This window comes from Astatotilapia calliptera, chromosome 18 (genome assembly GCF_900246225.1).
Source record: "Astatotilapia calliptera chromosome 18, fAstCal1.2, whole genome shotgun sequence".
Classification (NCBI taxonomy): Eukaryota; Metazoa; Chordata; class Actinopteri; order Cichliformes; family Cichlidae; genus Astatotilapia; species Astatotilapia calliptera.
In genome coordinates this window covers 26,397,370-26,412,972 of record NC_039319.1, presented here as the reverse complement: position 1 = coordinate 26,412,972, position 15,603 = coordinate 26,397,370, and the positions used below count along the sequence as shown (strand labels likewise).

General features: G+C 40.7%; 1 protein-coding gene across 3 annotated transcripts in view; it reads right to left on the bottom strand.

Annotated features, from left to right (window-relative positions):
• LOC113010113 (MAGUK p55 subfamily member 7-like) overlaps window positions 1-15,603 on the bottom strand; it is a 35,588-nt gene that overhangs the window by 4,116 nt on the left and 15,869 nt on the right. Inside the window, exons 7-17 of one of the 3 annotated variants that reach the window (XM_026148986.1) lie at window positions 14,518-14,599; window positions 14,287-14,372; window positions 13,057-13,134; window positions 12,203-12,399; window positions 12,047-12,105; window positions 11,883-11,894; window positions 11,590-11,643; window positions 4,572-4,745; window positions 1,572-1,652; window positions 1,388-1,481; window positions 1,150-1,258 (exon numbers count right to left, since the gene is read on the bottom strand). In XM_026148986.1, coding sequence (XP_026004771.1) covers window positions 1,150-1,258; window positions 1,388-1,481; window positions 1,572-1,652; window positions 4,572-4,745; window positions 11,590-11,643; window positions 11,883-11,894; window positions 12,047-12,105; window positions 12,203-12,399; window positions 13,057-13,134; window positions 14,287-14,372; window positions 14,518-14,599 — 1,026 coding nt within the window. The remainder of the gene's footprint in view (window positions 1-1,149; window positions 1,259-1,387; window positions 1,482-1,571; window positions 1,653-4,571; window positions 4,746-11,589; window positions 11,644-11,882; window positions 11,895-12,046; window positions 12,106-12,202; window positions 12,400-13,056; window positions 13,135-14,286; window positions 14,373-14,517; window positions 14,600-15,603) is intronic. The other 2 variants (XM_026148988.1, XM_026148987.1) reach the window with 2 other exon arrangements.

Genomic DNA, 15,603 nt, shown 5'->3' with positions numbered 1-15,603 from the left:
AGGGGAAAAAAAATCAAGATGTTATCAGCAAAACAATGAAAGGATCGGTTAAATTTCTCAAAAAATAATAATAATTTTTAGCTCACTGACATGTGTAACCCAATAGGATTAGGGACAGGATAAAGTGTCAGTCTCTAAGGTTGACAGAAAGAACTGTAGAAAGAAATGACAAAAACTGCACTGCCTCAAATTCCCAAACATTTCCAAATGTTAACCTCAGAGTAAAAACATGTTAGCACTCTGGTTCAAAAACAGTTTTGGCCTGATCGCTAATTTCCCCCTTTATGATAACTTTTTGTGGGATTATTATTTATTTATTTGTACCCCTTAGATGGCTCAAAGTTCATTTTTAAGTGGGGAATGATTATTTTTAAAAGAGGGGCAGTAAAAGCCTGCTTGGTGACCTTGTTTGGTTTTAGTGCCTATATGACCAAAGAATAATAAAGTTGTACTAGCAGTTTGCCCAAGTTATCCGTGTTTAGCAAATATCTGTTCTTGTGCAGTGTACCCATGCTGTCACTTTGCCCACTAAACTTGGTGGTGTTAACTGAAAACTTCCCTGCACCCCACCCTCGGTATAATTACATGTTCAAAATGTTCTGGCTCCCAGAAAACAAGCTGTGAATGTCAGGCTTCAAAGTGGGACTTCAAAGATCTACAGATGATGTCCTGTTGGATAATGCTCATCTCTTATATACAGTCTATGATTTTATCCCATTTTTCCCTCCACAAATTTGGACTGCCCTCATATCCTAAAGCTAACTTGGGGAAAAGTCCACACAGGAATGTTCTTCTTCTGATAGAAGCAGAGTACTCAGTCCTTATTTGTTGCTTTAAACTGCAGGGTTTAAAAAGTGAGGAGGCTCATGCTATTGCTCCACAGATCATGCAAAAAAGCAAGTACAGTGTGATCCCTCACTGGCTTCCCAGCATAACTAAAATAAAAAACTAAACCCTTGTGGTGACACATGGGACTTGGAAACTTTACTTTTATTAGTTCAACGTGAAAAGGCCACAGGACAAAAACCGAACTGTAAATTTCCATTTCTGAAAAAGGTGCTGGCTCACAATGAATGATTATTTAGTATGAAGAATCAGCGTGAACTGTTTATTAGGGACACATGACTTTTTGGATGGCACAATGCTTACACTGGGGTGAACATCCAGGAGGCAGACCTTGCCCTCTGCCATCACTCTGTGCACAGAGTCTAGACTCGTTCCATAGTAGTGACCTCTGTAACTCCCATACTCAATAAGCCTGGAGGCAGAAAGCATCAGGGACAGGAACAGACATGAAAACAATTAAAACGGCAGAGTAGACAGAGTGAGTGGACAAAATGCAAGCGAGATTATTTTAATACCATGGGAACACATGCTAATGGAGTACCTGTGACTCAGAATGAGCTCTTCAAACATGTGGACTGACACAAAATGATAATCCACACCTTCGCTTTCCTGCCTTTTCTTCTCCCGTGTGGTGTCTGTAAGAGAAGAGCACGGCAGGCGGGAGATGAAACGCATTTTAGCGTGCAGGAGATGACAGTCGAGGAACTCGAAAGCGTCTGTCTTACGGGGTACGGTGACGCCATAGCGGTCGGGGTCGGAGATCAGCAGCCTCCTCTTCAGTTCATTAACGCCAACGCCGCTGGGCCCTCGAGACAATTTTCAAAACACAGTGTTCTCCATGTGGGTATTCATTCCAAGTATCACTAATGTGTACTAATGTTTTCCTCAACACAAGCCCAACATCAAATGACGCATCTGTCTTTACCATCAGAGAGGGAGCGACAGTCAGACAGAGCTCTGATTTCAGTCAGATTTTCAGCGTCTGTCTGCGCCCCCCCCCCATCGAACGTTTAACGCTCCTATACCCTCTGGAAAATACATAGGATTGCACTTAAATGTGACATCTGCAAAGCCACGCAGTATCAATGTCATTATAGTGTAGGATGCACAGGATGAAGCGCACACACAGACACACTCGCGCTGTAGCATCTGGGATTTTCTTCTAGAGCAGGTTTCGGCAGCCCCAGATTGCATCAGACTCTAATGGAGCTCTGTCTGAAAGTGGGATTCCTGACATACCTGCCTTTTCCATCACTGGGTTGCATGAGCTTGATGCATTACAAAATATCAGGTTTATGGACTCTCCGCTCTTACACTTCTAATGCGTTTCACAGCTGCCGCACAGAACCGGAGAGGAGCATCATCGGGCTTTGTGGACGCTTTCCTTTTCAAGAGTTACACGATCTGTGGGCGCTTTAAGTGGCTGGCAGTCACTTTCACCAACTTCCCTGGGGCATAGGGGTCTATTGTTTCATTCAAAGTGCATATGCAGTGCAAACTGAAAGGATATATTTCAAACCTGGTCAAACATCATCCAGCTGGTCCTGGTTTAGTGATCCAAGGTTTTGGTTTTCCCGTCTATAACTTTCATTGCCAATAAGCTATATATTCTTAATGATGACCTCCGGTCAATGAAGAACCCTCACAGCAGACAGTAAAACGTAATCCCGAGTCGGGGTTAGCTCCAACTCAATTAAAGAGGTCTAAATCTAAATCCAAGCCGTCTTAACTGTTCCAAGTTGATGATGGAGCACTTGGCTGACATTATGAGGGATCGTCTCCACCATCCATCTCTTTCTCTCCATTCTTTTATTTATTTTTTTATCTATTCTCTATCTGGTATTGTTTTGCACCTCTTCAGCTCTTTGTGTTTCTCGCTTCTCTTTTCTTTATCGCTTTTTCCGTCTCTTCGCTTCTCGTCTGCCCTCCGTTCTCCTCAGTCACAGGCGACCTACAGTTGTATCGTAATATGACATTAAAAAGACCTTCAGCGGGGCTCAATCTAAAATTCCCTGGGGAGAGATAGAGCTCAGAAATACATAGAGCAGGCCTGCCGGGCTGGCAGAGAAGCAAATCTGAGGTGGGCCGCTAGGTAACTTAAGAGAGCACGGTATATTCTGACTTTGGGTTTTCTGACAGTGTTTACGTGTTTCTGAAGGGAAAGGACTGTTTTTGCGCTCATGAGTGGGAACATAAATCTTCATTAACGCATTGGTTTTTCTTTTGATCAACAACATTTTCAATAATACCGTGCTTTACGTAAATGGGACTCTGGCATTTCTGAAATTTTTGCAAGGGCTAAAAAAAGGGAAGCTACAGGATGATATAAAACAGAATATAACTGACTAATACACCTTAAACTGCACGGAAATATTTGTGCTGTTATCTCCATCATCTCACTGGCACATTATTTAACTCTCTCTCTTATTTTTTTTACAAGTTTATGGCATTTTTTGATAAAATTACTCTCCACACAGCGTGGGTGTGTTCAGGGTGGATATTGCACACACAGAGATAAGTCTTGTACACCCAGGGGAATCAGCTGGACATTAATGTGCCAGTGAAAACTACAAAAAAAAAAAAAAACTATGACAGCATTTGTTTTAAAAACTCATTGTTTTTCATCATCATTAAAAAATGCAATGCTTTTTCCTTTTTCTTTAAAGTAGCAAAAACTCCCTGTTGACTTTAATCATTTACTAAACATCATCTTAGAAAAAAAAATCAGCAATCAGCCCAGAGGCTGTTTTGTCCAAGACAGGAATGTCAGTGTAATATAAATCATAAATCATAATCATATAGCCACTGCTCCCTAATCCTTTCTTTTCTATTCCACTAAGAAAAGCATAATTTTCCTGCCTAGTTCATCATACAAGTGCTCGTCATAAAAATTACATTTGACAGAGATTTTAGTTTTTAATGAGGTATTGGACTTGGATAGCTCCACAAAATCTGAATGAAATATTTTTTTGAGTTTTGACTCTCCTAACCCACCTAAGTGTGTCCAAATTCAGGGGCTCCATCCCTCAAAGGACACAAAGGAAGGTTGAGAAGGCCGGAAGTGAGTGGCTGATAAATTAGACCAGGGGTAGGCAACTCCAGGCCTCAAGGGCCGGTGTCCTGCAGGTTTTAGATATCATCCTGGGTCAACACACCTGAATCAAATGATTAGTTCAGTACCAGGCCTCTGGAGAATTTCAAGACATGTTGAGGAGGTAATTTAGCCATTTGAATCAGCTCCTTTTTGGGTCAAGGACACATCTAAAACCTGCAGGACCTTGAGGCCTGGAGTTGCTCATCCCTGAATTGGACAAAATGTAACTTTCTAAGATTCTTTGTTAATTTAATATTTGGAACAGTTGGATATTTAAATGCAATAAAACCCAATGCTGACTTTAAAAGTTTATCCCTGGACTGCTTTGCTTGGACCATCTGCCATTTTTCTTTTCCAAAAAATGTTTTACAACCACCAATGCACAATAAATCTTGGGATAGAGTGGGTTGAAAAGGATTCGCCTGATGCATCTTTCAAATCCCAGGGAAAGGAGGACACATTTGTAGGCCTCGGCTGGAGGAGCCTTCGAATTTGGACAGCCTTCGTTGCCTTGCTTTGACGTAAGAAGCCATCAATTGTGGCCTTCAAAGGATGGAGCCTCATATCGCTCCCCTAAAACGTCTTAAAAATACCCCCCCATACACTTTTTTGTTTTTTTGATCATACATACCAACCAGGATGACCACTCGATGTCTGTCCTTTGGCTCCCTGTGGTAGGGGATCACCTCTATGTAGGTAGGTGGACAAATTGAGCTGTGTACCCCGGCGCTCCATCTCCTGAACCGAGCAGCTTCTTTGGCCCAGCTGCTCTTTCTACCGAGTCGGAAACTCCTTCTTAACCCAGCTGGCAAAGAGACACAGGGACTCTTCAGTAAGGTGTATAACTGGAAAGGTAGCTGTAGATATATGGCGGTCCTAAAAACTTGTGTTAGTTCATTTGAGGCAGGGCTACAAAGCCTCTGGTGTGTACAGTTATGTATATGTGCAAGCAAACCAACACGGCAACATTTGGAGCAATATTTCTCATCACGTTGAAAACATTAACTCTCAGTTTGGCTCCGTTATTAGTGTTAGCCACGTATTCTTGAGGGAAAGATCTGTGTTTAGGGCTTTTTTGGTGGAAGTGAATCATAACACTAAAGCTGTGCTTTATAAAATTAAAGAAGTAGCATAAAGGTTTTTATGGCTAAGTCTGTTGATCATACTGTTTCATCATCTGTGTGTTTCCTTTCATACACATCATTGAATCCATTGAATCCAAAATCTTCTAAAACATTTCTGTCGCTCCCTCTTTTTTTTTGCTTAAAGACGACAACATTACTAGTTATTTCTCAAGTCTGAAGAATTTTTATGTTGAGCACATTTTCACACATTAATAGTCAGCAGAGTTGCGTAAGCCTTGATTTAATCTAGGCTTAATTGACCTACATCTGGATTTTGCTCTCGTTTTGGTAAAAAAGGCAAAGACCAGAACTCTTGTTTTATACAGTGGAAAGGGAAAAGCATTGAGAATTATTAAGGACAAGAGAAAACAATTCAAGAAACCATCTGGTGTCAACTGCTCTCCTGAGCAGCACACGTCTTATTTAAGAGACAATAATTCAGTCTGTCACGCGTCACTGCTGTCCTGTCTGAAATCCAGCCTCTGCCATGCGACTGTGGTCGGGCCGGGCTTGGCAGACTTGCTTTCTTTCATGATGTTAACTAAGTGATGGTGCCAAGCCCTCTCTGACGTCAACCATAATTTCACTTTGTAAGCATGTCTATCCATTTCCTCTTCAGGCTTCATTCTGAGAAACATACCAATATGATTTCAAGCTTTTGTTTACACTGGATTTAAAATGATGAGCTCTCTCAAATATGCGGGTTATACAAACTGTATAAAAAATAATTTTACAAAGCAAAAAAACAAATCTTATTTCCTAAAATCAAATGCGCTCTGCACAAAGCCATCTTGTATTTGTCAGTCTTAAATCATTCTGGCAGGCAAATTATCATCGGTGACTGAAAATGCTCCCAGCCCCACATTTGTTGAGATACTAAAACATATTTCAGATTTACTGATCAGTGTGATGTGACGGGAAAGGAGTGATAAGGCCGAGTAACAGGCCAGCGTACAACATGCTGTGAGCTGGGCCTGAGCTCTTCATGTCAATGTGGTCAGTGTAAAAGAGTTGTGTCTGTAGCATCACAGCCCTCCAACAATACAGTGAGATCATTAGGTGGCACTGAATGATTCAGTGTTAGCAATTAAGGAAACTGAATGACAGGACTGGTAGATTCCTGGTTTGGGACTTCTCCACTGAGGAACCATTTGTTTGTTTGTGACTCAAGAATAAAACATGGACTTAGCTTCCAGGTCAGAAAAACAAAGTCAATGCTGAAGTGCCTTAGATCTCCAACCACAGATGTTGCCATCTGGTGGCGATAGCTGTGGTTGGATGTATTGGAAAACAGCTTTCTGTGTCAGTTACTCATTATGTGTCATGTTGAATATTAAATTAAGTCTGTTTTGTAAATTTTGGTCATTTGGTCATACCATATTTCATAATAAAAGATTATGAAAGCTGGTAACAACTTTCAATTCAGTTCAGTTCAATTCAATTTGACTTTTATAGCACCAAATCAAACAGTTAACTCAAGGCGCTTGTGACTGACAAGTAATAGACACACAAACTATGGTTAAAAATAGCTTTTTCCACATATTTGTCATTTAACAAGAGAAAATATGACAAATGAAAAGCATCTCCATATATTTCAGAGCTTTTACTTCAGAGCAGAGATTACTGCTGCTGTTCGTACTATTTAAAAAGGCAGAGATTGGGCCTTTATCTGAGCCATGGTCTGAGTAACCCCTGCCTTTCTATTCTAAATGGTAAATGGACTGGTTCTTATAGAGCACTCTTCTACTCTACAGTGGCTTGCAGAAGTATTCGGCCCCTTTGAACTTTTCCACATTTTGTCACATTACAGCCACAAACATGAATTAATTTTATTGGAATTCCACGTGAAAGACCAACACAAAGTGGTGTACACGTGAGAAGTGGAACGAAAATCATACACGATTCCAAACATTTTTTACTAGAGACTGAAATCCTTGCCCATTCTTCTTTACAAAACAGCTCCAGCTCAGTCAGATTAGATGGACAGCGCTTGTGAACAGCAGTTTTCAGATCTTGCCACAGATTCTCGATTGGATTTAGATCTGGGCCCTATTTCAGGAAGCCGGTTTAGAAAACTCAGAGTTAAAAATGATACACGGGGTTGAGTAACCCCGAAGTGTCCAACTCGGAATATTCGGTTTCAGAAAGGCTGATAACAATTAGTTCAATCAACGCGGAGTTGCTTTAACCCCAAGTTAAGCGCGCGCACGAGGATACATAAAGCCCTGATTAGTGGAGCACAGATTAAGCGAGTCACCATGGAGACGGAGGGAAAGAAAGCGCGGTCAATGTATCTTACAGCGCTTGAGGCCGAAATTCTGATGGCAGCATATGCAGATAACATGCAAATTTTGCGGGAAAAAAGTAACACAGCCTCAGCTGCAAAAGAAAGGGAGCATGCATGGCAAAACATAGCCGACAGAGTCAATGCGTGAGTGTTAATTTAAACATTGATCTAGGGATTTCCCACCCATTTAACACATTATTTTATTATATTTTATTTTATTTTTTATTTCATACATTTTATTTTGTGACGTGATGTGAGCGCAGGTGCAACCCAACAGGCTCCAAACGTTCCTGGCAGCAAGTAAAAATGAAATATAAAAATATAGTCCAAACAGGTAAGGTGTAATTGTATTATGAGCCATAGTGCTTGGTCTGTTTGTCCGATGTAAATCAATTGCAGTTAGAGGCTACATTAATTTCCCCTCTGTAAGCACTTATTGAAATTATCTGAGCACATTATAAGTACATATTTGCTTACTCTGTATGCTCAAATGTGACCCGTTATGGCCACTAGAAAAAAAGTGGAGGCCCGAAAAACAGGTGGGGGTCCTCCACCACCACCACTCACAGAGGCTGAGTAGTTGGCTTCCACATTTGTGATAATGTTGGCAGCATCACATATGATCTTCACAGTGCAGAGAACACAAATTAGCATCCATTACTATAATGAAATAATTTGTTAGTTTGAAATGCTACAGGGAACTATGTACCTGTACATTAATGCTGTGGAAAGACTTCCTGTTCACATAGTCTCCTTCATTTACTGAAGGAGCAATGATTGGAATGTGAGTGCCATCTATACAGCCAATCACGCCTGGGAACCCTGAAAATAAATGTAAAATTTAAGTAGTAGTTCAAATATCACCACATCATAAATTAAGTTTTGTTCATCCTGATACCTGCAATTTTGTGGAATCCCTCTTTGATAAATCTTGTGGGTCTATGACCGGGGAACACCACAGACGAGTACAGGAGACGTTTCAGTGCAACTGTAACATTCCTGACTGCCCGACAGACGGTAGCCTTGGAAACGTGCTCAGCGTCACCAATATTATACAGAAAGCTCCCGTTTGCAAAAAACCGAAGTGCAATACAAATAATATGTACAGAACTGAGAGAATGTCCGCGATGTGTCACATGAGCAATATTAGGCCTGAGGATGTTATTCAAATCAATTATAGATTGTGCTGAAAAACGGTAATGTTCACACAGGAAATCATCAGGAAATGATAAGATGTCCAAACGCGCTCTAATCACTCTCTCCCGGCGGAGAGCTCTGCGGAGAATTTGGGCTTCAACATCTACTGGCTCTTCAAGGAAGGAACACGCCATGTCTGACACTTCCTACTGTCAGGTTTCTGACAAAGAGGCGGAGAAGGTCAGGGTTAGTTGAAGTAAACCTGCTAGGGGGCAGGTTAGCTTCACGGAGTGTGTCGTCATAGTAACTCACTCAGAATTAATCTAAACTCGCTTTGTGAAACCGAAAACCCAGAGTTTTCGTTAACTCAGGGTATACTTACTCAGAGTTTGCACTAAACCGGCTTTCTGAAACAGGGCCCTGGACTTTGACTGGGCCATTCTGACACATGGATATGTTTTGTTTTAAACCATCCCATTGTTGCCCTGGCTTTATGTTTAGGGTCGTTGTCCTGCTGGAAGGTGAACCTCCGCCCCAGTCTCAAGTCTTTTGCAGACTCCAAGAGGTTTTTTTTCCAAGATTTCCCTGTATTTGGCTCCATCCATCTTCCCATCAACTCCGACCAGCTTCCCTGTCCCTGCTGAAGAGAAGCACCCCCAGAGCATGATGCTGCCACCACCATATTTGACAGTGGGGATGGTGTGTTCAGAGTGATGTGCAGTGATAGTTTTCCGCCACACATAGCGTTTTGCATTGAGGACAAAAATTTCCATTTTGGTCTCATCTGACCAGAGCAGCTTCTTCCACATGTTTGCTGTGTCCCCCACATGGCTTGTGGCAAACTGCAAACGGGACATCTTATGGTTTTCTGTTAACAATGGCTTTCTTCTTGCCACTCTTCCATAAAGGCCAACTTTGTGCAGTGCACGACTAATAGTAAGAATAAAATGATAAACCAATATGAAGAAGTTGAAAATAATAGAATTTAATTGTAGAAAAATGATCCTTTTAGTTTGATATTTAGTGGTATTGCTCATTGTTGAGTATATTGTTCTGTTTGGTTTGTTTTTTGTTATGTGCAGAATATTGTCAGAGTGTAATTTTGGTTGCCTACTTGTATTATCACAGATAGGGGCAGGTGTCAATAAGAATTTATTCTTCTTCCTGCTCCTTTTCATGCATGGAAACAGTGTTACTTTAATTGAAAGGAAGGTTGTGTATGGGAAATGAATTACTGCTGTACCACGTGTGAAACAATAAATAAATAAATAAATAAATAAATAAATAAATAGTTGTCCTATGGACAGATTTCCCCCACCTGAGCTGTAGATCTCTGCAGCTCGTTTAGAGTCACCATGGGCCTCTTGGCTGCATTTCTGATCAGTGCTCTCCTTGTTCGGCCTGTGAGTTTAGGTGGACGGCCTTGTCTTGGTTGGTTTACAGTTGTGCCATACTCCTTCCATTTCTGAATGATTGCTTGAACAGTGCTCCGTGGGATGTTCTAGGCTTGGGAAATCTTTTTGTAGCCTAAGCATGCTTTAAATTTCTTAATAACTTTATCCCTGACCTGTCTGGTGTGTTCTTTGGACTTCATGGTGTTGTTGCTCCCAATATTCTCTTAGACAACCTCTGAGGCCGTCATAGGGCAGTTGTGGAGCTGTTTTGCAAAGAAGAATGGGCAAGAATTTCAGTCTCTAGATGTGCAAAGCTGGTAGAGACAAACCCTAAAAGACTGGCAGCTGTAATTGCAGCAAAAGGTGGTTCTGCAAAGTATTGACTCAGGGGGCTGAATAATTACGCACACCCCACTTTTCAGTTATTTATTTGTAAAAAATGTTTGGGATCATGTATGATTTTCGTTCCACTTCTCAAGTGTACACCACTTTGTATTGGTCTTTCATGTGGAATTCCAATAAAATTGATTCACACACATTCATACTTCGCTGGATGCATCGGGGAGCAGCATGGGGTTAGTATCCCGCCCAAGGATATTTGGCATGCAGACTGGGATCGAACCTTCCAGTTAGTAGGTGACTGGCTCTACCACCTGAGCTACAGCCAACCCCCTTACTATTGTTTTGTATATATTCCTCTTGACTGCTTATATTTCTTCTGCTTATAAGAAGCCAGAGTACCTGAAGAGAACCCATGCACACACTGGGGAGAACATGCACAGTAAACACCACACAGACTGGATTTGAACCCCCGGACCTTCTTGCTGTGAGTCATCAGTGCTAACCGTGATGCCACTTTATAATAGTTGTTTCAAAATAAGCTTTACTCACTGCCTTTGTGACAGAATCGGTTCAAGAAAATGTGCCATGGATCATTATTTTGCCATGACATACACACACGCAGTCAGACTTGAGTTAAATGGATACACAGTACTCTACTAACACCCTTTACAAAGCTCTTTAGTAAGTTGTATGACTACATATTTCAAAGTTGCAACACAGTACTGTTGTAATAGAATCTCTCTGCAGTCAGACAGACCCACCTGCCTACCTACCAAAATACCTCAGCTGCTTCTCTGATTGATGCATGCAGGATCTTGATGCATGCAGCACTAAGGATGTACATGCAAAATAAAGAGTCTGAAGCTCTGTCCTCAGGTGGAATCTGGCCTCAGATAAGATGAAATGCACATTATTAACTGTACACGACTCTTTGAATTGATATTGTGCAATATCTGTAATTACCTTTCCTTTTACAGACGAAAGGAGCCTTTTTACAATCAGCCACAAGTGCACTTCCCCATATGAACATCCTGCACTGCTCACATGCACACATGCAAATACACACAAGACATTATTTCCAATCCATGAGATCAAGACAAATGGGATAAACTGTGCAGCTGAAACCACATTTGCTGTTATATTCCTTTCCTCTAAATCTACAAACCACAGAACTACATCACCAAATGAACTGGTTTGTACGGCAAAATACAACTAGGGTCTCCTTTTTTGGTTTTTATTACAGAGTTTAAATATGTGTGTTTTTGTGATCGTTCAGGTTGAAATGCCCCTGAGTTATATTTTGGAGTAGCAGTCTGGCCCCTTTTCCATTAGTGGGATTTGAGTGGGACAAGTCAAACATCTTACCAACATGGATCCCTGTTATAGCTCTATAGTCTGCATCCTCCGTGACTGGAAAAACTGGAAGAGAGAGGAGAAAGGAAATCACAGATAAAAAAGGAGAACCATTAACAACCATTAACAAAGCTTTAATCTTCGAAATTAAAAGGTAAAGCACGCTCAAGTCGGCCAGTTTGGTTTTAGACGTTACATCTTAGGTACAAACAGAAAACCCCAAACCAAAACCCAAAACATACTCATTACATCATGACAATTATTCTGAAGGTAAGGTTTCGAAAGCATATGGTAACTGACAGTACCTTCCCCCTCCTCTATGAAGCATGTGGACAAAACAATCGAAGTTAGTACAAGAGGAGGGTGGCCGGGGTCACCCTGACCATTAACCATGACCTTCAATAGCTTAATAGAAAACGTTTTATACTTTTCGCGTGTGGTGAGTTTATGGGCCAAAGGGGTGCATCACCTGGTGGCTTGACTCTTTGAGGCTGGAACAGAGCTTTGGGTCGCTGTAGAGCGACTCTTCTGTAGTAAGCCAAAAAAAAGAAAGGCAGAATGAAAGCAGGATAGGTGTGTCCATTCAGAATTTTAAAGTCAAGTGACTTAAAAGCAGGAAAAAGACCTTTCATGCAGCTCCTTCGAGGGGATGAGCCCAGCTCCACCGTTGCTGTCCTCGAGGTGACAGGCCTGCCACCAGGTGTCATCCTCCATGCTAACAATCTGGAGGACGTCACCCCTTTTAAAGGTGAGTGCAGCGTCCTTGCATGGAATGCTAGGATCTTGATTGGGATCATAGTCAAACAGAGCTCGCACAAACAGCTGAGGAAAGAAAACTATGGCATTATACAGCCTTCAAGCAGACAAACTGGTGAAAGGAAAACACACAATGCCTTTTTTCATTTATTTATTCACATTTCTGTTTTTCCACAGCAGCTTCACGAACTTCTGTATTCTGGCAATGGACTGCGCTGGTGTTTCTTCGCATATGTCGGTGTCAGTTTTGAGAAATGACCACAATCACTGAAAATAATTTGTCTTAATCCATTGCAAATGCTCTCTAGCTGCTCTAACAGTTTCCAGCTTGGACATACACTCTGTGTGGTGAAGATGGCCTACAATTAGTTCTAGCTAAGATTGTTGAACTTGAATTTTTCCACATAAGATAGGGATTAATTGTTGATGTTAAATTGAGTCAGTACAGTTTAAACGTTTAAATGATAAAAAGCTGTAAGTTGTAATGACGTTAGCATCTTATCCTTGATGGTCTGATCTGTGCTTACTTCTTGAGAACCCTGCAGCAGCAGTGACAGCATTGTGGCAGAAACACAAAATATAACCCAACACACGAGATATCGCTGATTTCATACATTTTTTACTGAAACCAGGTGGACAGTTTTCTCCATGCAGCCGCATCGCATGCTAATGTCCATGCACAACGCACACTAGCATGAGTGTTATGGTTAATGTTCTTTGTACCTTTTGCTTAGTTGTTGACATTTCTTCCCTGGAGTATGCAGGAATAATTTTGAACCTGACTTCATCCTTAGAGCGAGCCTGCACAAACACAGTGGCATGAAAGCAACAGTTTGAGGTACCTCTTTCATATTTTTACACAAAACAGTCGAAACAAGGGGAACAAATTGCCTGGATCTGTGAAAATCTTAAACAATAAATTGATTAAAACATTAAATAAATATGCATTTTTAAACCTTAATTATTGGCATACTTCTTTATTTTTTAGGCTTGCACAATCACCACAGTACTTTTGTATTATTTTAGCTAGCTACATCGTCCTGTTTCTAGCTGTTAAGCTAAGCTAGCTATTGCTCAAAGTAGCAACAGATAAACATTTTGTTGTGGTTTGTTTTTTTACTGACAAATAAATCTCACTTTAAATTGAAAGTAGGAAAAAATGAATTTGAAGATAGAGCCACCGATGAAGACTGTAAACAGTCTGAGAGAAATCAAAATATTAGCAGCATGATTGATGTGATAGCATTTGATGTTTTCTCAGTTTTTCCTCGTGTTTTTACCTTAAGTAAGATTTATAGAGTTCTGGCTACTCAGATGTTTTTCATTACATGTTACAATATACTTCTAGCCTTGATCCTACAAAATTTTACCTCAAAGAAAAGTTAAAAAAATGTGGTTAGCTTGTGATATTGCTCTTTACTCTAACCTAGATTTATTGCTCTTGTATTGAAGTTGGTGTCACAAGTAGGCCTTAACACTTTGCACATGACTGGGTAGCAATTTATTGCAAATAGCCTGTGTTGTTTATGTTTTTGGAATAAAATTTTCAAAATATTTACATCACCATCGCTTGTATTTTCATTAGACTGAATATTTGAGTTTGGTTGGACCCCATAAGATTATCTGCTTTTTAGTGGGCTGTTGAACTGGCCGGAATGGCAGGATGATGGCACATGATGTTTTAGCTAACTGTCAGCCGAGTTCTCTTTATTTGATAGCGCAGGTGTTAACACATTTGGCTAACAGAGCAAAGAGTTCCAGTTCACAAACCCAGCCTTGTGTTAGGCAAGTAACACGCTACTGTAATCTGTTCAAAACCAAAAAATGTGGTCAACCTTACAGAAATATTGTAATTAGGTAAACAATAATTTTTTTACAGAAGTGAAAGTTTAAGTAACGTGGAAAGGTTTATTGGTTTTGGTGGCTTAATGAGAAAAAACATGTGAGACTAACCAGCAGGGGAAGGATTTCCTTTGGCTTCCTGTGCTCTAGTGGGACTCCATTCACCTCTTTCAGCTCATCGCCTTCATGGATGAGGCCTTCAAAGCATTGGAGATTAATATGGAAACCTGTACCTCATGCTTTTCTTTAAAACATGGAAATGTACAATCACAGCGTTTCTGCAACCTAATGTAAGCGAGGATGAAAGGAAGCATATTTGCAATCAAGAGTCTATCAGCTTACCGCTTTTGTCAGCTGCGCCTCCTCTCATGATCCTCGCCACAACAATAGCCCCGGTGGATGTATCCCTCTTAACTGTTGCTCCCTTAAGGACAGTGATTAGTGAATGAATGGACAAGCATACGAGCAGATGCAGAGAGGCAAAGAGGTCAAACGATGGCGAGTGAAAGTAACATGTTGAATTTATTAGGGCCTAGACAAGCTTCTTATTTAAAGTCCCCTGATTCCAAGGAAGGTTATTTGTATCAAGACAGGCCCATTTAGGCGGCTGCCTTCATGTAACACACAAAGCGCTGGAAAAGGTTATTCAAATCAGCATTATTTTCAACAGATGTTATTGATGTGGAGCAAATCGCAATGGAAAGAGCATCTTATGTAGCTGACTACAATCAGCTCATGCTCGGGTGTAACCCTGTTGTCTGGAAAACATGTTGGATTGATCAAAGAGGCTATGTCAGAAAAAGGTCAGTCCCCTTCCAATCTAATTTTGGGATCAATACAAAAGTATGTTCTCCATTATTGGTCCGAAGAGCCTTTTGGAAGCTCAATCACCAACACAGGAGTACACACACACACACAAAAGCAAAAATGTCCGTCATTAAGTAAATTACATTCATATTTATCCTGAAAACATATTTAAATTAAACCCATCGCTGGGATTTCTGCGCTGTTTGTTTGTCTTTTGCTTAGTGAGATATCTCAGAAAGCTGCCATTAGAATTCACTGACATCTGTTGGAAAGTAAAGCAACAATACGAAATAATAGAAAAGCCTGGTTTTGTGATGTAGATCCAGGATTTTTCAAAAGAAATTTTCACTTTGCATTTGAGGACATTTCTTCTATTTTCTAATAAACTACTGGGCGTACTTGAATGGGGGAAAACCCTGCCATATGAACCCCACTGCTATCAATCACTGACTTTATGGAGATTTTGATCCAGAAGCAACTGAAAAAACTGATTATAATAACAAATTTAGAGGATTTGTGGCATTGGCAGAGGTATGCACGCTTTGTAGTTTTACTGGTTTCCTGCCCCGTTTCACTTGATCCAGGAAATATCAAAAAAAAACAAAACCTGACAATGGCTGA